General features: G+C 46.7%; 1 protein-coding gene across 1 annotated transcript; it reads right to left on the minus strand.

Moving 5' to 3' along the window:
* Window positions 1-670: 670 nt before the first annotated feature.
* LOC117352667 lies at window positions 671-11,128 on the minus strand. The gene is made up of 2 exons (XM_033929246.1): window positions 8,029-11,128; window positions 671-845 (listed from the first exon to the last, which is right to left on the minus strand). The coding sequence occupies exon 1, from the start codon at window positions 10,698-10,700 to the stop codon at window positions 8,652-8,654; it is 2,049 nt and encodes a 682-aa protein (XP_033785137.1). The 5' UTR covers window positions 10,701-11,128; the 3' UTR covers window positions 671-845; window positions 8,029-8,651.
* Window positions 11,129-26,667: the final 15,539 nt, after the last annotated feature.

Raw genomic sequence — 26,667 nt, forward strand, 5'->3', positions numbered from 1 at the left:
AGGAAACGTCTTTGTAAATGAATGCACATCTCTAGTCACAAATAAAAGATTGGTTGATTATTTTACGGTGTCACATGTTCTACTGTACACAGGAGAATTTGTAATTAGGGGCACCAAAGGTTTGCTTCTCTTTGGGTTTTGCCAGGTATTAATGACCTGGATTGTCCACTATGTGGATGGGCTACTGGGCTTGATGGACCATTGATCTGACCCAGTATGGCTATTCTTATGTTCTTATGTGTGCCAAGTTTAGAACAATCAAGCCATTGTGACATCACTGATGAGGTTGGCTCTGAGGCTCTGTGGAATGAGGCATTATGACATCACAATCTCAGCTCAGGAATGTTGCTCTCATTGAGGTTCCGGAATCTTGCTATTCTTTGAGATGCTGGAATGTTACTACTGCTTGGGTTTTGGCCAGGTACTAGGGACCTGGATTGGCCACCGTGAGAATGGGCTACTGGGCTTGATGGACCATTGGTCTGACCCAGAATCGCTATTCTTATGTTCTTACGTGAGCCAAGTATAGGACAATCAAACCATTGTGACATCACTGCTGAGGTTGGCTTTGGGTACTGTGGAATGAGGCATTATGACATCACAATCTCAGCTCTGGAATGTTGTTCTCATTGGGGTTCCGGAATCTTCTTATTCTTTGAGATTCTGGAATGTTGCTACTTGGCCAGGTACTAGGGACCTGGATTGGCCACCGCGAGAATGGGCTACTGGGCTTGATGGACCGTTGGTTTGACCCAGTAAGACCGTTCTTTTGCTCCTCTGGATAACCTGGCAGTGCGCTGTCTCATTTAACTTCGATGGAGCTGGAATCACATTGCTTACTGTCCCTAGGAAGGAAAGGGAGACAGGAAGTGGTATAAACATATGCCTGATTCATCACAATTACATGTCTGCACCAGTGATGTCAAAACACAGCAGACTTTGATCAAAGAACACAAACATTTCAGAACTCTGTGAAATGTAAACTGAAAACCCGAAAACAAATGGGAATACACTGGAGTGTGATTAACACTAGACGACTGGGAGACTGATTCGAGATTCAATTCCGTTCACCCAGGGCCCATCCGAAAGCAAAGAAGTGACTTGATCCAAGTCAGGCAGATCTGGGATTAGACCTGGGCCACAGGGGTTGGCCCAGTAGAACCTGCATGTGATGTGATGGAATGGTGCGCCTTGTGACCCTGGGCAAGTGTCAACTTTCATTTAAAATTTGATTTAACGCTTATAAAAACTTGTCTAAGCAGTGTAGAAAACTAAAATATTAAATATTAAAGTCTATTGCCCGGCCAACATATCAAAACAACTACCAACAGTACAAAATAGTTCCAAATTCATTTTAAAATTTTTATACCGCTTAATCAAATGAAAAATATCATAAAAACAAATTAAAATTAGAGATGCTAAACAATACCAGGGTATATTAAAAGAACACATGACGTGACTTATAGGATTCCAGTACTTCTTCGGCTGTGGTGACTGCTGCTCATGGTGTCTCGGGAGCACCTGTTGGAGTTCCGGGATAATCTACTCCGGGTAACAAGGCACCTGCTCAGGTTGCTGGGGAGGGGAGGGCGCGGCGCAAGAAGCGTCGTCGGAGGCATAAGGGGTCGTCTTCTTCGTCGTCCGGGTGTTCCTCGTCGGATTCGTCCTCTTCGGCTGCGGATCGTCCGAGGGGTTTGGAGTCTTCCATAGGGGGAGAGGGGAGGTTCCTCCTGGGGAGGTGCGGGGTGCGCCTGCGTTGGTGGCACTTACCGAGCTTTGGGAAAAGGTTCCATGGGAGTTACGGCGGAAGATTTGGTGGCGGTCGTGCTTGGATATTTCCCGGCTTTTGGAGGGTAGGGCTCATAGAAGGGGTCACAAGAAATCCAAGCTATGGTTACCCGTCTTCCTGCGGAGAAGGTATGTCAATTGCTCGGTCTCATTGAATAGGTGATGTCGGCACCGAAGTCCACTTTGCATACGGTGCAGTCCTTGTTGGGTTCCCTTAAGTTTGCTTGTAGGGTGTTGCCTATGGGCAGGGCCTTTTCTTGGAGGTTAGCAGGCTTCGACGGCATTTTTTTGCGTCTTCCGGCGAGTGTGAGAGCTGATCTTCGTATGTGGTCAGTTTTTCTCCATGAATTCAACGGGACTGTTCCTATGTTGGTGCCTGAGGTGTCCAGTGTCGATTTGGAGCTTTTTTCAGATGTGGCTGGGGGGGGGGGGGGGGTGTTTCGGCCTGTTCTGTGGTAGTGACTGGTGCGCTGAGCATTGGCCAGACGAGTGGGTCCAGTCTGGCATCACTAAGAATATTACTTTGTTGGAATTGTTCCCTCTCGTTGTTGCTTGTGAGCTCTGGTCGGATGCCTTGCGGGATTGACGCGTCGTGTTTTGGTGTAACAATTTGGGAGTGATGGAGGTTGTTAACCGGCAGGCGGCTCGCTGTCTGGCAGCAAACGCGCTCATGCGGGAGTTAGTCTTGCACTGCGTGCAGTTGAATTTGTTTATCCGAGTGCGACATGTTCCGGGCTTGCGGAATGGCATTGCTGACGCTTTGTCTCGTTTCAATTTTTTTTGCAGTTTTGTCGGTTGGCGCCAGGAGCTCGGACAGAAGGTTCGCCGACGCCAGTGCATTTGTGGAGCCTGGGCGGGAAGGAATCTGGGAGATGCTCCGTCTGTCGGTAGCAGCTTCCAATTGGTCTCACTATTCTGCAGGGTTGTTCCCTCTAAGCTGAGCAGGTGTCCTCCAGCTGCATTGCTACCACTAGGGGGTGGAATATTTTCAGTCGCTAAGGACAGGTATGTTCCCTGGAGTCCTGCAGAACTTGCCTGTCCCTCACAATTGAAAAATGTGACAGTAAAACAGCACCCTCTATTGGTGAGACTGTGGGTGGAGGACTCCTGCTCAGCTTAGAGGGAACAGTGCCCGCGGCCGGGGCAGTGGTGCCTGGGTGATGTGGCCGAATCCTTGTTGGAGGATTTCGTTGCCGTCCTCTTTTCAGGCTCGAGTTTCCAGGGGTGTTGTTTGTGGGCGCTGGGCAGGGTTTACATTTTTCTGTAGGGCCCTGGGTTGGGCTTGCCCTGTTTCTGGTTTTCTGGTCCAGCGCTTGCTGCGGGCCATGGGTCGTGTGCTTCCTCGCTCTCGTGACTTGCGGATGCCGATTACGCATGAGCTGCTCCTCCGTTTGTTGTCTGTGTTACCGGAGGTGGGCAGTTCGCCATTTGAAGCCTGTTTGTTTCAGACGGCTTTCTCTATTGCCTTTTTCGGAGCGCTGCGTGTCAGTGAGCTGGTGGTATGCCCATCTTCACCGGCGGGCCCTCGGGGTCTTCTGTTTCAGCATGTGCGCTTACAGGACTCGGTCTTACGGCTGTACATTGCGAGTTTCAAGGCGGATCAGTGTGGTCTTGGGCACTGGGTTGTTCTTCACGCAGTGTCTGGCTATTGTTCATGTCCGGTGGCCCGGATGCGTGCGTATAGTGCTGTTCGTCCTGCGGGCGCGGAGATTTTGTTTGTTCATGAGTCGGGTTCTCCTCTTATGCGCTATCAATTTCGAGCTGTTCTGAGTTTAGCCTTGGTGTGGTGTGGGGAGAATCCGGCAGATTTCGGGACCCATTCCTTCCGGATTAGGGCAGCCACAAGTGCTAGTTTGGCTGGTATGTCTGGTGAGGGCATTCAGAGAATGGGTCGCTGGGTTTCGGATGCTTTCCGGGGCTATATTCGACATGGGGGTTCAGGATCTCAGGGGGGGGGGAGTTCTGGGCAGGGTGCTCCTTAATGGGGGAGGGGAATTTTTGCAGGGTGGGTCATTCTGATGAGTGTTTTTGCTATTGTTGTTTTCTTTCAGTTTCTAGACGCCCTTCTTATTCTCTTTGGATTGTGGGCCATTCATTTGTTCACTGGGCTACTGAACGTGCGAGTATCCGCCCTGGAGGGCGTCATCTTGGTTTGGGTCATCCTGGACTCCGTGTTTCATGGTGGGGACAGCGTGGGATGCATTGGAGTCAGCTGCTGCTGTTACTGGAGGATTTGCGGTTTCGGAGTCGGCATCCGGATATTCTTCTGCTGCATTTGGGGGGGAGGGGAATGATGTGGATGACTGTCCGGGGAAGGACTTGGTTAATAGAATGAAAGATGATTTGCGGGTTGTGCTCGATTGGTTCCCTGGTGTTTTGCTGGCGTGGTCCGATATTGTGCCCCGCCCCCGGTGTATGGCGTCTCGGCGTTGGAGACGGGGCTTGGCTAAGCTTAATAGGCAAGTAGGAAAATGGGGTTGTGGGTCATGGCGGGTGGCAGATCTTGCATGAGTGGGTGGATGTGATGGTGTTCATTTGTCGGCGGTGGGCTGGGACCTTTTGCTGGATGATTTTGCGACCATTTGTGAAAGGTTCCTTCGTACCTGGTAGTAGTCGCAGCTCTTTTTCTTGGGGGGGAGGGGGGACGGTAGGGTACAGGCCTGTGGCAGGTCTCCGAGCTACAGAGTGCTGGGGCTCATCCGGCGATGAGCGGTGGGCCGGCTGGGAGCCGTGCCTTGGGGTCAGGTGACCCGGGTTAAAGGGGCATGAGGTCATGCCACCCCTGTTTGTGGCGGGGTCGGGGGCAAATGTTGATGTTTGCACTGGGTAGCTTGGGAGGAGCTTGCTGATGTTGTTCATTTGAGGTCATTGTGTTAATGATGTTAATATATGCAAAGTTAATTTATTTAATATTGTGGATTAATAAAGAGCTGCGGCTATGTTCCATATTATTGTGTGTTGTTTTATTAGTTGGTTGGATAAGTAAAGGGTGGGTATGTTTAGGGGGCGGCAGGGGCTATCCAGATCCCGCTGTTACTAAACCTTCCCGACTCCCCAGATCCGAATGCATTTTCCAACTATCAACCTCGTAATCTCCCTGGGAATGCCCACGCCAATTCTTTTATAAACCGCCTAGAACTGAAAGGTATTGGCGGAAAAGACGACACCAATGTAATGTAACATAACTAAGATGCAAACAATAGAAAACGCATATATACAAGCGGGAAAGGGGGGGGGAGAAATACAATTTATAATAGGACAGAACCAAAAAAAGGCCAGCATTGCCCCTAGGTACGTTAGAAAGATTGTGAGCCCACTGGGACAGTTAGGGAAAATGCTTGAGTGCCTGATTGTAAACCGCTTAGATCACCTTGATAGGCGGTATATAAATACCTAAATAATAATGATACTCCTGGGCTACAAAAGAGGGTGAGGGTGAGACCAGCACCTAGGAAGAAGGTCTACAAAATGGGCCCCAATTCTGAAATCCCATCTGTACACCAAGATGCCATTATAGAATATATGTTGGCATAGCTGCACCTCAGATTAGGGGCAACCATTTATGCTATGAGGAGAGGGTGGCATAGGGGTTAGAGCACCCTGAAGTTATGGATTCAAACCCTGCGCTTGCTCCTTGTGACCCTGGGCAAGTCAATTAATCCTCCACTGCCCTGGTACATTAGACTGTGAGCCTACAAAAAGGTGGTATACAAGTCCCATTCCCTTTCCCTGATGTCATAATGCCTCATTCCACCAATAAGAGCCAACCTCATCAGTGATGTCACAATGGCTTCATTGTCCTAGACTTGGCTCACTTTTGCTACATTTTGATTTCTAGAGTGGCGCAGTGGTTAAAGCTCCAGCCTCGGCACCCTGAGGTTGTGGGTTCAAATCCACCCTGGGCAAGTCACTTAGTCCTCCACTGCCCCAGGTCCATTAAATAGACTTTGAGCTTACAAGAAGGTGGTATACAAGTCCCAGTCCTTTTCCCTGATGTCATAATGCATCATTCCACCAATAAGAGCCAACCTCATCAGTGATGTCACAATGGCTTCATTGTCCTAGACTTGGCTCACTTTTGCTACATTTTGATTTCTAGAGTGGCGCAGTGGTTGTGGGTTCAAATCCACACTGCACCCTGGGCAAGTCACTTAATCTTCCACTGCCCCAGACTGTGAGCCCACCGGGACAGTTCTAATATCCAGCTAGTTTAACCTCTGGCACATCAGCACACACAAGAAGTCTCTGGTCCCTTTTCTGAGGAATTCCTAACTCCTAAATTCCTAAAATTCCTAAAATGACCTGTCTTCCTATCATTAAATTAAACTAAACTACAGCTTAACTTTGTATATCGAGTCATCATTCTGAAAAGGCTCGACTCGGTTTACAGAAATTAAATAAACAGGGATTGATTTACAAATGATAAATAGAAGATAATAGCAAAATTTCCAAATAATTAGTTAGGGTAGTTTTTAAAGATTTATGGAAAAATTGAAATGAACTGGAACTCCTTAAAAAAAAAAAAAAAAGGGGAGATCATTCCAGAGTTGAGAGTTTAAAGACCAAAGATTGACTGAAGATCTTGACTCCTTTAATCCCTTTTTTAGAAGGAAGGGAGAGTTTAAATTGTTGGAGAATCGGTAAAGGTTCCAAAATAAAGGAATAAATGGATTAAAGATACCATGTAGAATTTTAAAAGAAATACAAGCGCATTTAAATTGAATTCTAAAATAAACCGGGAGCCAAAGAACTCCCCAACCCCTATATGTCCTGTCAGTCTGTCCAAACTAGATTGTAAGCTCTTCGGAACAGGGACCATCTATTACATGTCAAAGGTACAGCACTGCGTGATCCTTTCAGCAGTATAGAAATGTTCAATACTAGTAGTAGCAGCAGCAAATGCTAATTTAGAAAGAGTTTGTAGTACAGAATTCAGAAAGTTACCTCTTGGCTTTGAAAGCTGCAGCTGTAGGTGAAGGTGGAGTACAGAGAGAAAAGGCTTTATGGCTGGGATGGGAGACTTGGCAGGTGGAAAGAAGCCGTTTCAAAGGCAAGAGCAGAAAGTGCTGGTCTCATCTCTTTCCTTTTTGGTATTGCAGGTTAGACCTCACAGACATCCTGTGTCGAGGATAATCCTCTCCTCCTTCCATCCCTGGATCCCTCTGGCTCTAGCTCCTATATTATCACACTGAGATTATCAGACGCTATGCCCCCCCTCCCCAAAATCTCCCTCCTGGTTGGTTGGTTGTACTTATATCGCACCATTGTGAGATTAAGTCACAATCTTGGATTGTAGCGTCTGTTTTATTCCAGAATTTGGAGGGGGCCGACATGTATGTGATTCGTAGGTTAAGCTTTGGGATTCTGGTTTGGTTTTGCCTTTGGCCCAGTTGATATTGAAGGTGTATATTGTGGTCGTGCCGGCGCCTGTGGATATAGTAGGCTCCGGTCCAAGCACACAAATACTCACACCTGACGTGCTTCCATAAAGTTGGAAGTCCTGCTGGGCTCAATGTTCATTGGTAAAGCATGAAAACAAAAATTCAAAAGAGTCAGTTTTATAGTTCATGCTACAAGTCACTTTTATTGGCGCTTATATTGGGAGCCAACTTCCCTTCAGTCTGTACTCCAAGTCACCAATACAAATACTTCAAAACAAAATCAGAGTTGATGAAAAACAGTATGTCTCAGCTCTCCTCTCCATGCAGGTAAGTAACCAAAACACTTTACAAAAAACGTTTGTCATCAGTGGCCAAGATAAATCTTCAAAACAATACTGCTATCTTCAAAAAGAGAGACAGTTAGCAAGAATGCTATTAGCACTGCCTGTAGTGCTGTATCCAAGCCTGAGAGGAACATAGGCTTGGCCCCAGCCAGCTCCAAAGGAGTTGGTGGGGGAGGGGAGTAAGCGAATCCACCAAAAATATCTGTTAACACAGAATGCCCAAATGGCCCCACAATCCCATCCAGTTGTACAGTGGATTCTCCCCACACTTACTTCCTCATTCTTTAGCATTCAAACACAAAAGTAAACTTAACAGAGCAGATTTCTTCACTTAAAGAAAAAACGTTTTTTCTTTTCAAAAATTCCCCTAAAGGGAGAAGTGCAGCACTGCTCTCTTTCTTCCCTCAAGTGTACACAGCTGCTGTGAAGCAATCCAAACAATTTGCTCACCTGAGCTGGAAGAAAAAACCAAAAGTTTCACAAACATGTATCCTATTATTCTTCCATAGGCATACCTTCAGGACAAACTGCAGATTCCTGGCAATCCATAAATTCAAGCTCTGCTGGCTGGTTAGTCTCAGGGTCAGTATCAAACTCTAGCATTTCCACATCAGCAGAGCTGTGAGGATCAGGAGCATTGTCCTGGATACCTCCTTCCTGAGCAGGCTCAGGGCAGACTGACTTCCTTCCCCTCAGAGCAGCTTCTATTACGTTCAGCCGGGCACGCCCAGTTCTCTGAGGGGGAGGGCCAGCCTGCAGCTTTTTCCTAACTCTCCCAGGAGCAGCAATCAGCTTTTGCAGCTGAGAGTTGGCAGGAGAGGAGGGAGTGTTCTCAGGCTGTTCCAGGCTGTTACATTCAGCATCTTTCACACCCTGGAGCTCAGCTACCTGAGATTTAAAGGGAAATGAACCATCTTCCCTATTCTTTCCCTCTGGCTTGTTACCTTGATCAGCCCTCCTGACAGTTGTAATAGGTTTAGACAAACCCCTGCCTGGCACAAACCGAGCTTTAAGGCTAGGGGTGTGACATACCCTCACCCTAAAAATGATGACCGTCCTTTGATTTAAGGAAAAGAGGGTCATCATCCTACCTTGTCCTAAAGTCTGGCCATGTCCTCTGGGCAAACAGGACCTGACGTTAGTAACGTCTCCTTGGTTTATTACCTTTTTTTGCTAGCTCTAAGGTTGGTGGATCGGGGTCTTCAAAGTCCTCGGGCCATCTCAAGATCGGTGGCTGATATGGTTTCCCTACAGCCTCATCAACCTGACTCTTGGCCCCTTCCAAACCATCCACCCTCTGAGCCAATGCAGCTATCACCTGAGTTATACCACCCAATTCTCCTTTCTGCATGTTTTCCAACTGCTGTCTCACTTCCTCAAGGTCCTGGTCCATATCTTTAAATGTATCCAGAACCTTTTCAAAATGTTGAGCGTGTTGTTCTATTTGCTCTTCCTGCAGCTTCTGTTTCGCCAACCAACCTTCTGTTGTGTCAGTTCTGGTGGTTAGCTCACCGCAAGTATCCTTAATTTCCCTGACACTATTTTGTATCACTTGTTGTTGCGTCTGACTTTCCCTAACTTGCTCTTGGACCACCTTGAGCTGGGAATTCACCTGATCTATGAGGTTAGTCAGTTTCTCCGCCTCCCTCTGGAATTGGGCAGTGCTTTCATCCCTAGCCTGCTGCCTATTCCTGTCCACCTGATCCGCCCAAGCTTGATCCTTGGTTATTGCTTGAGCTTTCCCTTTTACCTCCCAATCCTTTCTGGCTGCTGACAACTCATCTCTTAATTTAAGTATTTCAGCATCCAGGAAGGCCAGCTTAGCGGTCTCAATCCCTTCCTTTGGGTGGAGACTTAAGACTGAGGGTGTTCCTATTTCCAGTGTCTTCACCCCTGTGGACCCAAATCCCTGTTCTCCCCTTTCTGTATCTGGGAGTCTCACCCGTTGCTCCAACCTGGCGTGCCAAATTCGCTCGCACACCATCTGAGCGATGGGATCCCCGGGTTGGACACTGTATTCGGTATCCCCCTGGTTAACCAGTACCACTGCCAAGTTCCCTCTAAAGTCAGGGTCGATTACTCCCGCAGCCACATCTATGGAGTGTTTTAAGGCTAACCCTGATCTTGGCGCCACCCTAAGGTAAGCACCTGGCGGGGGCGACACTTGAATGTCGGTATTTATCAGGGCCCTTCCCCTAGCTGGGACAACTTGGTCATGAGCCGCATATAGGTCATAACCTGCAGCTCTAAGGTATGCCCGTGTGGGAGCCCTGGCCTGCTCCGACAGTGGGGCCCACCTAATCATAGGCTTCCACTGCTTTGGTTTCTGCGCTCGTGATTCACGTGCTTGGGCAGTTCCTACCACCCTTCCTCGATCCACTGAAGTTCCCCACACATATCCTCCCTGTCTTTCACAGCCCTTGAACCCCCCTGTCTGAGCCTGTACAAGCCAGTCCCGACCCAATATCAATGAGTAGGGTACCGCTTCTACCACGGCCACAGACAACTTCATTTTTATTCCCTTATACTGGAGGTTCAACTGTTTGAGAGGGTATTCGTAGGACTTCCCATGGACACATGTTATGGGAACCTTCTCCAGTCCTGGGCTTGGGCTTCCCCCTAACCGTTTCCACAATTGCCCTGAGATCACCGATTGCTCGGCTCCTGTATCCACCAGTGCCGATACTTCTTTGTTCTCTACTTGGACTTTTACCCGGTATTCCCTAGGGTGCTTGTCCGCTAGTCCCCGGGCGTACACAAAATCTCTTTTCTTTTTACAGAATCTTTGTGTATGCCCCTCTTTCCCACAGCAGAAACACCGTAGCCTCTCCCGTGAGACCTCCCTGGGCTTGGACCACCCCGTTTCCTGGGTCTGACCTTGGGATCCCGTATTCCTATCCCCCCGGGCCTGTTCCTTACTTTCTTCAGGGGCCTGTAAGGAAGTAGTCCTTTCTGTTATCAGTCTCTGGACTGGTCCACCGGCTGTACTTGGGAATGAGCACTGTAGCAGCTGAGCTAATAGCTTGGTCTGCTCACCCATAGCCATCACAAGTTCATTGTGCTGCTGCCTGGCTTGTTCCTGGCTGTGCTCCCATAAGTCCTGGGTCGCCTTGAGTACAGCCTGTAGGTCTTCGCTTTGTTTCTGTCTCTCCGCTGCCAGGAACGCCATCAGTTGTTGCTGGTCCATCTGCTCCCCGGCCTGAAACAGAAACAAAGAGAAAGACCAACCCAAGTGCGATACTTTTTACTGAGGTAGCCAATCTCCCTCACCCCCCCTGGTCAAGTACCTTACCAGAGAGACAGGTGAGTCTACGCCTTTTGTTTTTAGGCCTCCTTGGCCCCCAGTCGCTTACTGCGTTTTTGTCCTCTTATCAGTGTTGAGGTCCTCCTCCGACTCAGGCTCACGACCGGCACACTTGGATCCTTCTGGTCGCGTGTTCCCTCTGTACTCCCCGTCGTACGACTCTGGATACTGGGCACACCCGCACAGGAACCAAAACAATAAACTAAAACAACAAGCTAACACAACAAATTAGCCAAAGTCCAAAACTTTTTTTTTTTTTTTTTTTTCCTCCAATAATATCAACAAAATTTTTTTTTCAACAATTCTCCAAATGTCCAGCAGGAGGCGCTCTATCCCACTCCTGATACCAATTGTGGTCGTGCCGGCGCCTGTGGATATAGTAGGCTCCGGTCCAAGCACACAAATACTCACACCTGACGTGCTTCCATAAAGTTGGAAGTCCTGCTGGGCTCAATGTTCATTGGTAAAGCATGAAAACAAAAATTCAAAAGAGTCAGTTTTATAGTTCATGCTACAAGTCACTTTTATTGGCGCTTATATTGGGAGCCAACTTCCCTTCAGTCTGTACTCCAAGTCACCAATACAAATACTTCAAAACAAAATCAGAGTTGATGAAAAACAGTATGTCTCAGCTCTCCTCTCCATGCAGGTAAGTAACCAAAACACTTTACAAAAAACGTTTGTCATCAGTGGCCAAGATAAATCTTCAAAACAATACTGCTATCTTCAAAAAGAGAGACAGTTAGCAAGAATGCTATTAGCACTGCCTGTAGTGCTGTATCCAAGCCTGAGAGGAACATAGGCTTGGCCCCAGCCAGCTCCAAAGGAGTTGGTGGGGGAGGGGAGTAAGCGAATCCACCAAAAATATCTGTTAACACAGAATGCCCAAATGGCCCCACAATCCCATCCAGTTGTACAGTGGATTCTCCCCACACTTACTTCCTCATTCTTTAGCATTCAAACACAAAAGTAAACTTAACAGAGCAGATTTCTTCACTTAAAGAAAAAACGTTTTTTCTTTTCAAAAATTCCCCTAAAGGGAGAAGTGCAGCACTGCTCTCTTTCTTCCCTCAAGTGTACACAGCTGCTGTGAAGCAATCCAAACAATTTGCTCACCTGAGCTGGAAGAAAAAACCAAAAGTTTCACAAACATGTATCCTATTATTCTTCCATAGGCATACCTTCAGGACAAACTGCAGATTCCTGGCAATCCATAAATTCAAGCTCTGCTGGCTGGTTAGTCTCAGGGTCAGTATCAAACTCTAGCATTTCCACATCAGCAGAGCTGTGAGGATCAGGAGCATTGTCATGGATACCTCCTTCCTGAGCAGGCTCAGGGCAGACTGACTTCCTTCCCCTCAGAGCAGCTTCTATTACGTTCAGCCGGGCACGCCCAGTTCTCTGAGGGGGAGGGCCAGCCTGCAGCTTTTTCCTAACTCTCCCAGGAGCAGCAATCAGCTTTTGCAGCTGAGAGTTGGCAGGAGAGGAGGGAGTGTTCTCAGGCTGTTCCAGGCTGTTACATTCAGCATCTTTCACACCCTGGAGCTCAGCTACCTGAGATTTAAAGGGAAATGAACCATCTTCCCTATTCTTTCCCTCTGGCTTGTTACCTTGATCAGCCCTCCTGACAGTTGTAATAGGTTTAGACAAACCCCTGCCTGGCACAAACCGAGCTTTAAGGCTAGGGGTGTGACAATGTGTAATGGTCTGAACCGATGGATCTGGACCATTTTCCATTTCATTCCACCATTTGGAGATCAGCTTTTTATCTCCTTCCCCCCCTAAAGTCTAAAACTTCTTTAGTTTTTTTGTACTTTTCTTTTTAAAAAAAATATGGAGAAAAGATATAAAATGGATGGAATTGGTCCAGAGGAAGACTACAAAAATGGTGTGTGGTCTTCGTGATAAGGCGTATGGGGACAGACTTAAAGATCTCAATCTGTATACTTTGGAGGAAAGGCGGGAAATGGGAGTTATGATAGAGACGTTTAAATACCTAAGTGGCGTAAATGCGCATGAGTCGAGTCTCTTTCATTTGAAAGGAAGCTCTGGAATGAGAGGGCACAGGATGAAGTTAAGAGGTGATCGGCTCCGGAGTAATCTAAGGAAATACTTTTTCATCGATAAGATGGTAAATGCGTGGAACGCCCTGTGGAAGTGGTGGAGACGAAAAATGTATCTGAATATTTAAAAAAACTTGAGACAAGTATATAGGATCTGTAAGGGAGTGAAGAGATAGTAGATGGCAGGATCTTCAGGGCATTCACTCAAACCCCTGAAGGCCCTGAGGGCACTGCTCTGAATTTGATTGGTTGAGCAGGGAACAGGCAGAAGCTGCTCAACCAATCACATTCAGATCAGACCTGTCAGGGCTACAGCCCTAGAGCTCTACCTTTTTTTAAAAAAAATATTTACTTTTTGCTTGATACAAAAAAAAGCAGGGCTGTAGAGCTGGGGATTCACCGATTCCCCTGAAAGCCCTGGCCGAACACCACTAATAGATGGCATGGTTAGGCAAACTAGAGAGGCCATATGATCTGTATCTGCCTTCATTTTTCTAAAAATCTTCACTTCCAAACATTTGACCGTTCCTAAAGCTTGTAGCCACTTTTCATTCTGTCTGCTCCATGGAAGGTGTCCACTTTATTACAGATCTTTTTCTCGTTAGTAAAAATAAAAGTTGTCCTCCCAATTCTTCACCAAGATACTGAACCGAACCATCCCCTCAAGACTTATCTGCACTGCTCACCTTTCTCTCCTCAGTGAATTCTGGTTGTTTTGGTTTTTTTAATTATTTTTATTGAAAATATTTTGTGTTTAAACAAATACAAAAGATATTACAATGCACAGACAAAGAACAACCCAAGGAAAAACCTAACGATAAGTAAGTCTACCGCGTGGTTTCTTCACGTAGACCAAGGGTGTCAAAGTCCCTCCTCGAGGGCCGCAATCCAGTCGGGTTTTCAGGATTTCCCCAATGAATGTGCATGAGATCTGTTTGCATGCACTGCTTTCATTGTATGCTAATAGAACTCATGCATATTCATTGGGGAAATCCTGAAACCCTGACTGGATTGCGGCCCTCGAGGAGGGATTTTAACACCCCTGATGTAGACCGAAAGATCCCAACAGGACCAAACCAGAAACCCCCCTCCCCCCTGCCTTCTGGTATCTATCAGACGAGCAGTTTCTAATCCACAGCTCGTGGGAGGCCAGTTCTGATCACACCGGTGCACGGGGAAACTAGAAAGCCAAAAATAGATTTTTTAAAATACACTGGCAGGACACCGAGAGATAAGGTGACTTGCTCAAGGTCACGGTGGCAGCCCTACTTATATAAACGCAGCAAGTAGGACATCTGTTGGGGGAAACAGGAAGCTGAGCTGTGAGCCTCTAGACACTTCAGACAAACCCTCATCAAATATGGATTAAGAGACCAAAAACTAGACATCATACGAGGGGACGCTGAAAAGTTCTCAGCCCAGCCAAGAAGAGAATGATGTGGAGTCATGAAACTTACAAGTTATTCCACACTTTTCGTTTCAATGAGGCAAATGCATCTAGCAAATGGGCACAAGTAGAGGGAAACCAAGCCATTGTGACATCACCGATGAGGCTGGCTCTTAGGCATTGGTGGAATGAGGCATTATGACATCACAATTAAAGGGTCTGCTGAAAAGTTCTCAGCCCAGCCAAGAAGAGAATGATGTGGAGTCATGAAACTTACAAGTTATTCCACACTTTTCGTTTCAATGAGGCAAATGCATCTAGCAAATGGGCACAAGTAGAGGGAAACCAAGCCATTGTGACATCACCGATGAGGCTGGCTCTTAGGCATTGGTGGAATGAGGCATTATGACATCACAATTAAAGGGGCTGCTGAAAAGTTCTCAGCCCAGCCAAGAAGAGAATGATGTGGAGTCATGAAACTTACAAGTTATTCCACACTTTTCGATTCAATGAGGCAAATGCATCTAGCAAATGGGCACAAGTAGAGGGAAACCAAGCCATTGTGACATCACCGATGAGGCTGGCTCTTAGGCATTGGTGGAATGAGGCATTATGACATCACAATTAAAGTGGCTGCTGAAAAGTTCTCAGCCCAGCCAAGAAGAGAATGATGTGGAGTCATGAAACTTACAAGTTATTCCACACTTTTCGTTTCAATGAGGCAAATGCATCTAGCAAATGGGCACAAGTAGAGGGAAACCAAGCCATTGTGACATCACCGATGAGGCTGGCTCTTAGGCATTGGTGGAATGAGGCATTATGACATCACAATTAAAGGGGCTGCTGAAAAGTTCTCAGCCCAGCCAAGAAGAGAATGATGTGGAGTCATGAAACTTACAAGTTATTCCACACTTTTCGTTTCAATGAGGCAAATGCATCTAGCAAATGGGCACAAGTAGAGGGAAACCAAGCCATTGTGACATCACCGATGAGGCTGGCTCTTAGGCATTGGTGGAATGAGGCATTATGACATCACAATTAAAGGGGCTGCTGAAAAGTTCTCAGCCCAGCCAAGAAGAGAATGATGTGGAGTCATGAAACTTACAAGTTATTCCACACTTTTCGTTTCAATGAGGCAAATGCATCTAGCAAATGGGCACAAGTAGAGGGAAACCAAGCCATTGTGACATCACCGATGAGGCTGGCTCTTAGGCATTGGTGGAATGAGGCATTATGACATCACAATTAAAGTGGCTGCTGAAAAGTTCTCAGCCCAGCCAAGAAGAGAATGATGTGGAGTCATGAAACTTACAAGTTATTCCACACTTTTCGTTTCAATGAGGCAAATGCATCTAGCAAATGGGCACAAGTAGAGGGAAACCAAGCCATTGTGACATCACCGATGAGGCTGGCTCTTAGGCATTGGTGGAATGAGGCATTATGACATCACAATTAAAGGGGCTGCTGAAAAGTTCTCAGCCCAGCCAAGAAGAGAATGATGTGGAGTCATGAAACTTACAAGTTATTCCACACTTTTCGTTTCAATGAGGCAAATGCATCTAGCAAATGGGCACAAGTAGAGGGAAACCAAGCCATTGTGACATCACCGATGAGGCTGGCTCTTAGGCATTGGTGGAATGAGGCATTATGACATCACAATTAAAGGGGCTGCTGAAAAGTTCTCAGCCCAGCCAAGAAGAGAATGATGTGGAGTCATGAAACTTACAAGTTATTCCACACTTTTCGTTTCAATGAGGCAAATGCATCTAGCAAATGGGCACAAGTAGAGGGAAACCAAGCCATTGTGACATCACCGATGAGGCTGGCTCTTAGGCATTGGTGGAATGAGGCATTATGACATCACAATTAAAGGGGCTGCTGAAAAGTTCTCAGCCCAGCCAAGAAGAGAATGATGTGGAGCTATTGTTTTCTTTGGTTTTATTTAACATGCTTATGTTTTTATTATGAATGTTAAATTGAGAACTGCCTACTAGCATGCATAATGTGGTAGAGAAACCGTAGAAATAAATACATTCCACGCTTCCAATATATAATCAAGTACTGTGATGCACATTGGGAAGAAGAACCTGAATCACAGTTACCGGATGCTAGGGTCCACCTTGGGGGTTAGCGCTCAAGAAAAGGATCTGGGTGTCATCGTGGACAATATGATGAAACCTTCCGCCCAATGTGTAGTGGTGGCCAAAAAAGCAAATAGGATGCTAGGAATTATTAGAAAAGGGATGGTTAACAAGACTATGAATGTCATAATGTCACATAGTGCGACCTCATTTGGAGTGTTGCGTTCAATTCTGGTCTCCTTATCTCAAGAAAGATATAGTGGCGCTACAAAAGGTTCAAAGAAGAGCGACCACGATGGTAAAGGGGATGGAATTCCTCTCGTATGAGGAAAGACTAAAACGGTTAGGGCTCTTCAGCTTGGAAAAGAGAGGGCTGAAGGGAGATATGATGGAAGTCTACAAAATCCTAAATGGAGTAGAACGGGCACAAGTGGATCGATTTTTCACTCCGTCAAAGATTACAAAGACTAAGGGACACTCGATGAAACTGCAGGGAAATACTTTCCACTTTCCACTCAGAGAATAGTTAAGCTCTGGAACGTGTTGCCAGAGGATATGGTAAGAGCGGATAGTGTGGTTGGTTTTAAGAAAGGTTTGGACAAGTTCCTGGAAGAAAAGTCCATAGTCTGTTATTGAGAAAGACATGGGGAAGCCACTGCTTGCTCTGGATCGGTAGCATGGAATATTGCTACTATTTGGGTTTTGGCCAGGTACTAGGGACCTGGATTGGCCACCGTGAGAATGGGCTACTGGGCTTGATGGACCATTGGTCTGACCCAGTATGGCTATTCTTATGTTCTTACTGTATATACTCAAATATAAACCTAGACTTCTGGGCCAAAAAAATGGTCCAAAAGTGGGGGGTCTTGGTTTAAATTTGAGTCTTACTACTTAGCATTTCCATTGTGCCGATTTGTATTAAATATGTAAGAGACAATCCCTGTTCAATAGAGCTTACGATCTAAATAAGGCAGAGGGGCTTGAGGCGCCTCAGGCGGGGCCTGAGGAGTCTGAGCAAATAAGGGCCCTCCAGATATCCACTTACGGCAGATTCAGATTGGTGTGCGCATTTCACAGGACTCAAGGATCTCCCGTACGAGGAACGACTAGGTAAGTTGCAGCTGTACTCACTCGAGGAACGCAGAGAGAGGGGAGACATGATCGAGACATTCAAATATGTCACAGCCCGTATCGAGGTGGAAGAGGATCTCTTTTTCCTTAAAGGACCCACGACAACAAGAGGGCATCCGTTGAAAATCAGGGGTGGGAAATTTCATGGCGACACCAGAAAATATTTCTTCACCGAAAGGGTGGTTGATCGCTGGAATAATCTTCCACAACAGGTAATTGAGGCCAGCAGCGTGCCAGATTTTAAGAAAAGATGGGATTGGCATGTGGGATCTCTTCATGGAGGTAGTTAGGGGGTGGGCCATTAGGGTGGGCAGACTGGATGGGCCGTGGCCCTTTTCTGCCATCATGTTCTATGTTTCTATTTGGCATGTGGGATCTCTTCATGGAGGTAGTTAGGGGGTGGGCCATTAGGGTGGGCAGACTGGATGGGCCGTGGCCCTTTTCTGCCGTCATGTTCTATGTTTCTATTTGGCATGTGGGATCTCTTCATGGAGGTAGTTAGGGGGTGGGCCATTAGGGTGGGCAGACTGGATGGGCCGTGGCCCTTTTCTGCCATCATGTTCTATGTTTCTATTTGGCATGTGGGATCTCTTCATGGAGGTAGTTAGGGGGTGGGCCATTAGGGTGGGCAGACTGGATGTGCCGTGTCCCTTTTCTGCCGTCATGTTCTATGTTTCTATTTGGCATGTGGGATCTCTTCATGGAGGTAGTTAGGGGGTGGGCCATTAGGGTGGGCAGACTGGATGGGCCGTGGCCCTTTTCTGCCGTCATGTTCTATGTTTCTATTTGGCATGTGGGATCTCTTCATGGAGGTAGTTAGGGGGTGGGCCATTAGTGTGGGCAGACTAGATGGGCCGTGGCCCTTTTCTGCCGTCACGTTCTATGTTTCTATTTGGCATGTGGGATCTCTTCATGGAGGTAGTTAGGGGGTGGGCCATTAGTGTGGGCAGACTAGATGGACCATGGCCCTTTTCTGCCGTCATGTTCTATGTTTCTATGTTTCAATTGTCGTGCGCGCACTTATCCGTGCACGCAATTGGGGTGCATTTCTTGGGGCACAATTGTCGTGCATGGATTTGTCCGTGTGCCCTATTGGGTGGATCTGGATCCAGTCGGTAGAACATGTACAGATCGAAGAAATCAGACTTTGAATGATCATCTCTTCAGAGTCTGCTCTTTGGCACGCAGTCGACTTGCCCTTGTCTCTACCAGCCTGCACATCTGCGGTCGCAGGAAGCGCTAGCTTTAATGAATCAGCTGAGGTTCTGTCTTTCTGATGTCACTAATCACAAGAACCAAGGACAGGAAGGACTGTTTCTTTATCACGCAGCCGATGTGCAGCCAGGCATCAGCCATGTAATAGGCCAGGCTGATTTATGGCCGGACATGATCTGCTGAATGAGTCCTTGGCGGCCAGAGGATAGGGAGGCATGGTAGGATGGCAGTGCTTGAAAGTAATCACGATGAAACATATTTTGCGTAAGCTCTCATTTCATTACGCCAGGTCTGAAATATATGGCCTGCGTGGGCACAGTCAGCAGGAGAGAGTTTCAGATGTATACATATTTTAGACAATCGACATAAGAGGGTAAGAACTGTTCTAGCAGTGCCATTTAATTACCTGTGTATTGCTCGTATATCCTGCCCGCATGGATCTCATCAGGGAGCCGTCGTGCAGATTCGCTGAGAGTTTGCCCGTTTTCTTCACCCCGCACTGTGACAGAGGCTGAATCCATCATTACATGGTGGGCTTTAGCCCTCAGATTTCTGTATGGATCATGAATCCCAGATCTACAGGCAAACTAATTAATGAGACGTTATCAACCAATAATTGAAGTTAATAGGCAACCATTTGGAGTTACGAGGCTCTATTCCATAAGAACCTAAGAATAGCCTTATTGGGTCAGACCAATGGGCCATCAAGCCCAGTAACTCGGTCTCACAGTGGCCAATCCAGGTCCCTAGTACCTGGCCAAAACCCAAGGAGTAGCAACATTCCATGCTACCAATCCAGGGCAAGCTCTTTCCCCCATGTCTTTCTCAATAACAGACTATGGACTTTTCCTCCAGGAACTTGTACAAACCTTTCTTAAAAATAGCTAAGCTATCCGCTATTACCACATCCTCTGACAACGCGTTCCAGAGCTTAACTATTCTCTGAGTGAAAAAAAATATTTCTTCCTATTAGTTCTAAAAGTATTTCCCTGTAACTTCATCGAGTGTCCCTTAGTCTTTGTAATTTTTGACAGTGGCGTGAAAACTCGATCCACTTGTTCTACTCCACTCGGGATTTTGTAGACTTCAATCATATCTCCGCTCAGCCGTCTCTTTTCCAAGCTGAAGAGCCCTAACCGCACTCTTTAGGCTTTCCTCATATATAATACCTATCATACCTATTCTCTTATTCCCTAGAACCTCTCCCCACCTCCCACAACATAGTTTGTTCTTGTTATTCATGGTAGTATAGCTCCAGGGAAAGTCCGCGAACTGTGGAATTGCGAATAATGAAACGCTATGCCCAGGGGAAAAGAGAGGTTAGGTTCCAGTAGTACATTAAGGACTAAGCAGAATAAATTTTTTTTTAAATCAATCAATTAATTAATACATTTTGCATCTCAAAACTGCATAAACCTGCCCTATGACAAAACTATAGCGCCGTTTTTTGCAACAGCCACGGTGGTAAGAGCTTAAGCGCACATTAGGAATGCAGTAGGGGGAGAGTGTGGCGCAGTGGTTAAAGCTACGGCCTCAGCATCCTGAGGTTGTGGGTTCAAACCCACGCTGCTCCTTGTGACCCTGGGCAAGCCACTTAATCCCCCCATTGTCCCAGGTACATTAGATAGATTGTAAGCCACCAGGACAGTCAGGGAAAAATGCTTGAGTAGCTGAATAATCTCATGTAAACTGTTCTGAGTTCTTCTGGGAGAACAGTATAGAAAATTAAATAGATATGTAGCAGCAGCTGGTGAGCAGAGGAAACGCCGGTAAACAGGCAGCTTCTGTCCAGCCCCGGCAGGGCCTTTCCTCTGCTGCTTCGGAAATGATGGGTGAGGGCGGGAGGTTGTCAGGACCGGCTCTACTGCTTCAGGAACGGAGGGGGTTGGCAGGACCGGCTCTACTGATTTGGGAATGGAAGGAGGGAGAGAGATTTGTGGCTGCCATGATGCTTCGGGAGGGGGGAGGGGAGGGGAGGTTATTGGGACAGGAGCAAGGGAGACAATTTTTTGTTTTTTTTTTTTGCTGACAGTTTTTTGACGGTTGGTTGAAAGTGCCGGTTATTTGAATTTCGGTTAACTGGGATTTTACTGTATTATAAAAACACAGTATGGCAAACAATGTATTAGAAGCATGGCTAATCTAGTATGACACGTAGCAAGATCAAACCTGGCATGGTGTAGCAGACCTAGCATGAGAGATCGTAGCATGGTAGACCTAATATGGCAAACATAGTGTGGAAGATATGATGGATAGAGTGAGAGAGAGAGAAAAGGTGACAGCATGACAAAATGTGACAAAACAAGGCATGGTCAGACATAGTGGAAATCGGTGAACTATTGCAAAAATTTGCCAACCTGTCAATCAAAACAGGACAGATACCGGACGACTGGAAGATAGCGAACGTCACGCCGATATTTTAAAAAGGATCAAGAGGAGTACCGGGCAACTACAGACATGGGAGTCTCACGTCGGTCCCTGGGAAGATGGTTGAGGCGCTGATCAAGGAGAGCATAACCCGGCACTTAGACACACACGACCTGATGAGAGCCAGCCAGCATGGATTCAGGAAAGGGAAGTCATGTTTGACGAACCTACTTCAATTTTTTGAGACAGTAAACAGACAAATTGAGAGCGGAGAACCGGTGGATATTGTATACTTGGATTTTCAGAAAGCGTTCGACAAGACTCCTCGGGAAACTGCAAGGCCATGGAATAGAAGGAGACATACTAATATGGATAGGCAAATGGCTGGAGAACAGAAGGCAGAGAGTGGGCATAAATGGGAAATTCTCAGACTGGGAATCCCAGGGCTCGGTACTTGGGCCCATCTTATTTAATATCTTCATAAATGACCTGGAGGATGGAACATCTAGTGAGATCATCAAGTTTGCAGATGACACAAAGCTATGCCGGGCAATCAAATCACAGAAGGACAGCGAGGAACTCCAGAGCGACTTGAGCCGATTGGAAAATTGGGCAGATAAATGGCAGATGAAGTTTAATGTGGAAAAATGCAAAGTCATAAGGAACACAAGTACAGTATGTCAGACGCAACTCTGGGAAAAACCGAACAGGAAAGGGACCTGGGTGTATTAATCGATAGGACCCTGAAGCCGTCGGCGCAATGCGTGGCGGCAGCGAAGAACGCTATAGAATGCTAGGCATAATAAAGAAGGGAATCACGAGCAGATCGGAGAAAGTAATACTACCGCTTTATAGAACAATGGTCAGACCACACTTGGAATACTGTGTCCAACATTGGTCTCCATGCCTAAAGAAGGATTTAAAAGTACTCGAGAGGCTGCAGAGACGAGCAACAAAGCCAATAAAGGGTATGGAGAACTTGGAATATGAGGAACAACTTAAGAGACTGGGATTGATCTTCCTTGAGAAGAGGAGACTGCGAGGGGATATGATCGAACATAAGAACATAAGCAGTGCCTCCGCCGGGTCAGACCATAGGTCCATCCTGCCCGGCAGTCCGCTCCCGCGGCGGCCCAAACAGGTCACGACCTGTCTGAATCACCAGAAGGGGCTCCCCTGCCACCTTGGCTTCCCATTGAGGTCCCATCTTCCCATCGAAGTCCTAACCCTCTGGTCTTGCGCATGCACGACCTGGTTGGGTTTCTATACTTATTAGCTTTCTATACTTGTGTTACATCCCAGCTCCTCCCTCAGTATCCCACGATCCCTTTATCCCTCAGGAATTCGTCCAATCCCTGTTTGAATCCCTGTACCGTACTCTGCCTGATCACTTCCTCCGGTAGCGCATTCCAAGTGTCCACGACCCTTTGCGTGAAAAAAAACTTCCTTGCATTTGTTTTGAACCTATCTCCCTTCAGTTTCTGAAAGGAATCGACCAAATAGAGCAGGATAAAAATCTATTTACAATGTCCAATGTGACAAGGACAAGAGGACATGGACTGAAGCTAAGGGGGGACAAGTTCAAGACAAATATCAGGAAGTTCTGCTTCACGCAACGAGTGGTGGACACCTGGAATGCTCTCCCGGAGGAGATAATTGCGGAATCCACCGTTCTAAGGGTAAGTTAGATGTACATCTCCTTATGAGAAGCTTAGAGTGATATGGGGACTAATACTATGCCAGGGTACACCTGGCGGGGCCTCCGCGTGTGCGGAACGCCGGACTTGATGGACCTTCCTAGGGTCTGTTCCGGAGATGGCACTTCTTATGTTCTTATAATGCCTCATTCCACATTGCCTCAGAGCCAACCTCATCAGTGATGTTACAATGGAGTAGCAACATTCCAGAATCCCAAAGAGGAACAAAAGATTCTGGAACCCCAAACAGTATCAAGATTCCAGGCAGAATCTCAAAGAATAGCAAGATTCCAAAACCCAAAGAGAAGCAACATTCCAGAGCGGAGATTGTGACACGGACAAGAGGACATGGACTGAAGCTAAGGGGGGACAAGTCCAGGACAAATATCAGGAAGTTCTGCTTCACGCAACGAGTGGTGGACCCCTGGAATGCTCTCCCAGAAGAGGTAATTGCGGAATCCACCGTTCTAGGGTTTAAGGGTAAGTTAGATGTACATCTACTTATGAGAAGCTTAGAGTGATATGGGGACTAATACTATGCCAAGGTACACCTGGCGGGGCCTTGATGGACCTAGGGTCTGTTCCGGAGATGGCACTTCTTCTGTTCTTATGCATGGTGGAACCTTGCATAGCAATGGAGGCTATACATTATTCCTCCGGAGGGGACTTGGTTCAGGAGAGCATTATCTGATGGCACGGTAGGACGAAGCCTTTAGAGTAGAAAGCTGAGTGGCACCATGAGCATAAACAGGACTGTAAAAGATGATTCACGTGGTTCCGTTGTCCCTTCCCCAAAGAGCTTGGGTGCAGAAAGATAAAGTTACCTGAACCGGCCCCACAGAGGAGTGGCCTAGTGGTTAGAGCTGCTGCCTCAGCACTCTGAGGTTGTGAGTAGAGAATGACACGGGGACAAAATTTTCCCCGTCCCCACGGGAACTCAATTTCCCGTCCCGTCCCCACAAGTTCTTCTCCTGTCCCTGCCCCATTCTTGCAAGCTCCATCCTCATCTGCACAAGCCTCAAACCCTTTAAAATCCTAAGTAGCAACATTCTAGAGCTGAGACTGTGATGTCATAATGCCTCATTCCACCAATGCCTAAGCTCCGTCTTCATCTGCACAAGCCTCAAACACTTCAAAATCCTAAGTAGCAACATTCTAGAGCTGAGACTGTGATGTCATAATGCCTCATTCCACCAATGCCTAAGTTCCGTCCTCATCTGCAGAAGCCTCGAACACTTTAAAACCACAAGTAACAACATTCTAGAGCTCAGATTGTGATGTCATAATGCCTCATCCACCAATGCCTAAGCTCCGCCTTCATCTGCACAAACCTCAAACCCTTTAAAATCCTAAGTAGCAACATTCTAGAGCTGAGACTGTGATGTCATAATGCCTCATTCCACCAATGCCTAAGTTCCGTCCTCATCTGCAGAAGCCTCGAACACTTTAAAACCACAAGTAACAACATTCTAGAGCTCAGATTGTGATGTCATAATGCCTCATCCACCAATGCCTAAACTCTGTCCTCATCTGCACAAGCCTCAAACCCTTTAAAATCCTAAGTAGCAATATTCTAGAGTTCAGATTGTGATGTCATAATGCCTCATCCACCAATGCCTAAGCTCCGCCTTCATCTGCACAAGCCTCAAACCCTTTAAAATCCTAAGTAGCAACATTGTAGAGCTGAGACTGTGATGCCATAATGCCTCATTCCACCAATGCCTAAGCTCCGTCCTCATCTGCAGAAGCCTCGAACACTTTAAAATCCTAAGTAGCAACATTCTAGAGCTCAGCCTGTGATGTCATAATGCCTCATTCCATCAATGCCCAAGCTCCGCCTTCATCTGCACAAGCCTCAAACCCTTTAAAATCCTAAGTAGCAACATTCTAGAGCTGAGACTGTGATGTCATAATGCCTCATTCCACCAATGCCTAAGTTCCGTTCTCATCTGCAGAAGCCTCGAACACTTTAAAACCATAAGTAACAACATTCTGGAGCTCAGATTGTGATGTCACAATGCCTCATCCACCAATGCCTAAGCTCCGTCCTCATTTGAACAAGCCTCAAACACTTTAACCTCATAAGTGTTCGAGGCTTGTCGGTTAAGACAGAGCTTACAGGAATGGGGCAGAGACAATGACAAAAGTCACGGGGACAGGATGGGAAAATGAGTTCCTGCGGGGACGGGGACAAATTGTCCCCACGTCATTCTCTAGGTGTGAGCTCAGTCCCAGCCTGAGGGAGGAGGGAGTCCCTGTGACTCTGCGTAAGTTCCTTAATCCTCCATTGCTCCAGTTACCAGTTACATTGTGAGCCTGCTGGAACCGAGAGGGAAAATACGTACGAGCACCTGGTTACTATTCAATGTATTATAAACCCCCTTTGAGTGAATCTCATTAAAAGATGGTGAAATAAATCTGAAAAAAAGGCAGGGAAGGAAGATTTTTAGGCAGGTGTGTAGTTATCTCTCTGCCATCTCAGTACTGCATGGCTCCTAATGGGCCAGATAGATCATAAAGCTCGTGCTCTGAAGTCTGTACTGTACGGGATCTGTGCTCCAACCGGGAACTGCTAATCCTACATGAGGGGTTTCCCTTTGAAAACTGCCAGTGAGTACAAAGCACCCAAGGACTCCACCTGCTTTTATGGGGGCACAGTTTACTGTATATTAACAGAGATAAATTTGAAAAGCCAGTTTTCAACACTCTCTCCCCATGGTCAGAACACCTAATCTAATCTAATCTAATCCTTAGGTTTGTATACCGCATCATCTCCACGTTCGTAGAGCTCGACGCGGTTTACAGTAGGAGAAATAGGAAGGAACTACAACAGAGGGTTAGAGGTAGAAGTGCTATCTCCTTCTCTCCCTATTGGCTAAGGCTCTTAACATTTGCATCTCCTCTTCCCATAGGCTAAGGCTCTTTCCACCTGCATTGTGATGTCATAGAGCTTTATGGTTATAGAAAAAGAGAAACATGATGGCAGATAAAGGCCAAATGGCCCATCCAGAGCATCCACTATCTCCTCCTCTCCCTATTGGCTAAGGCTCTTAACATTTGCATCTCCTCTTCCCATAGGCTAAGGCTCTTTCCACCTGCATTGTGATGTCATAGAGCTTTATGGTTATAGAAAAAGAGAAACATGATGGCAGATAAAGGCCAAATGGCCCATCCAGAGCATCCACTATCTCCTCCTCTCCCTATTGGCTAAGGCTCTTAACATTTGCATCTCCTCTTCCCATAGGCTAAGGCTCTTTCCACCTGCATTGTGATGTCATAGAGCTTTATGGTTATAGAAAAAGAGAAACATGATGGCAGATAAAGGCCAAATGGCCCATCCAGAGCATCCACTATCTCCTCCTCTCCCTATTGGCTAAGGCTCTTAACATTTGCATCTCCTCTTCCCATAGGCTAAGGCTCTTTCCACCTGCATTGTGATGTCATAGAGCTTTATGGTTATAGAAAAAGAGAAACATGATGGCAGATAAAGGACAAATGGCCTATCCAGTCTGCCCATCCGCAGCATCCGCTATCTAATCTAATCTAATCTAATCCTTAGGTTTGTATACCGCATCATCTCCACGTTCGTAGCGCTCGACGCGGTTTACAGTAGGAGAAATAGGAAGGAACTACAACAGAGGGTTAGAGGAAGAAGTGTGAAGAAAATTTAGAGGACTTGGGATGCCAAGATATAAGAGTTTCCTTGATTCCTAAGTTGAAGGGAGACTTACAATCTGGCTAAAGGTCTTTGGGCTAGATTCACTAACGTCCCCTTACCGTTTCCGAGTCTCGCTGGGTGACCCATTCACTATACGCTCCCCATGCAAATAACCTAATCGGAAACACGTCCACAAGCGATCCCATGGATCGCTGAAGACCGATCGCGACACATGCGCAGACCATCATTGA

This window comes from Geotrypetes seraphini, chromosome 1 (assembly GCF_902459505.1).
Source record: "Geotrypetes seraphini chromosome 1, aGeoSer1.1, whole genome shotgun sequence".
Lineage (NCBI taxonomy): Eukaryota > Metazoa > Chordata > Amphibia > Gymnophiona > Dermophiidae > Geotrypetes > Geotrypetes seraphini.

Coding starts and splice junctions, on each gene's coding strand:
- LOC117352667 (XM_033929246.1), bottom strand. CDS start 10,700: ATGGACCAGCAACAACTGATGGCGTTCCTGGCAGCGGAGAGACAGAAA.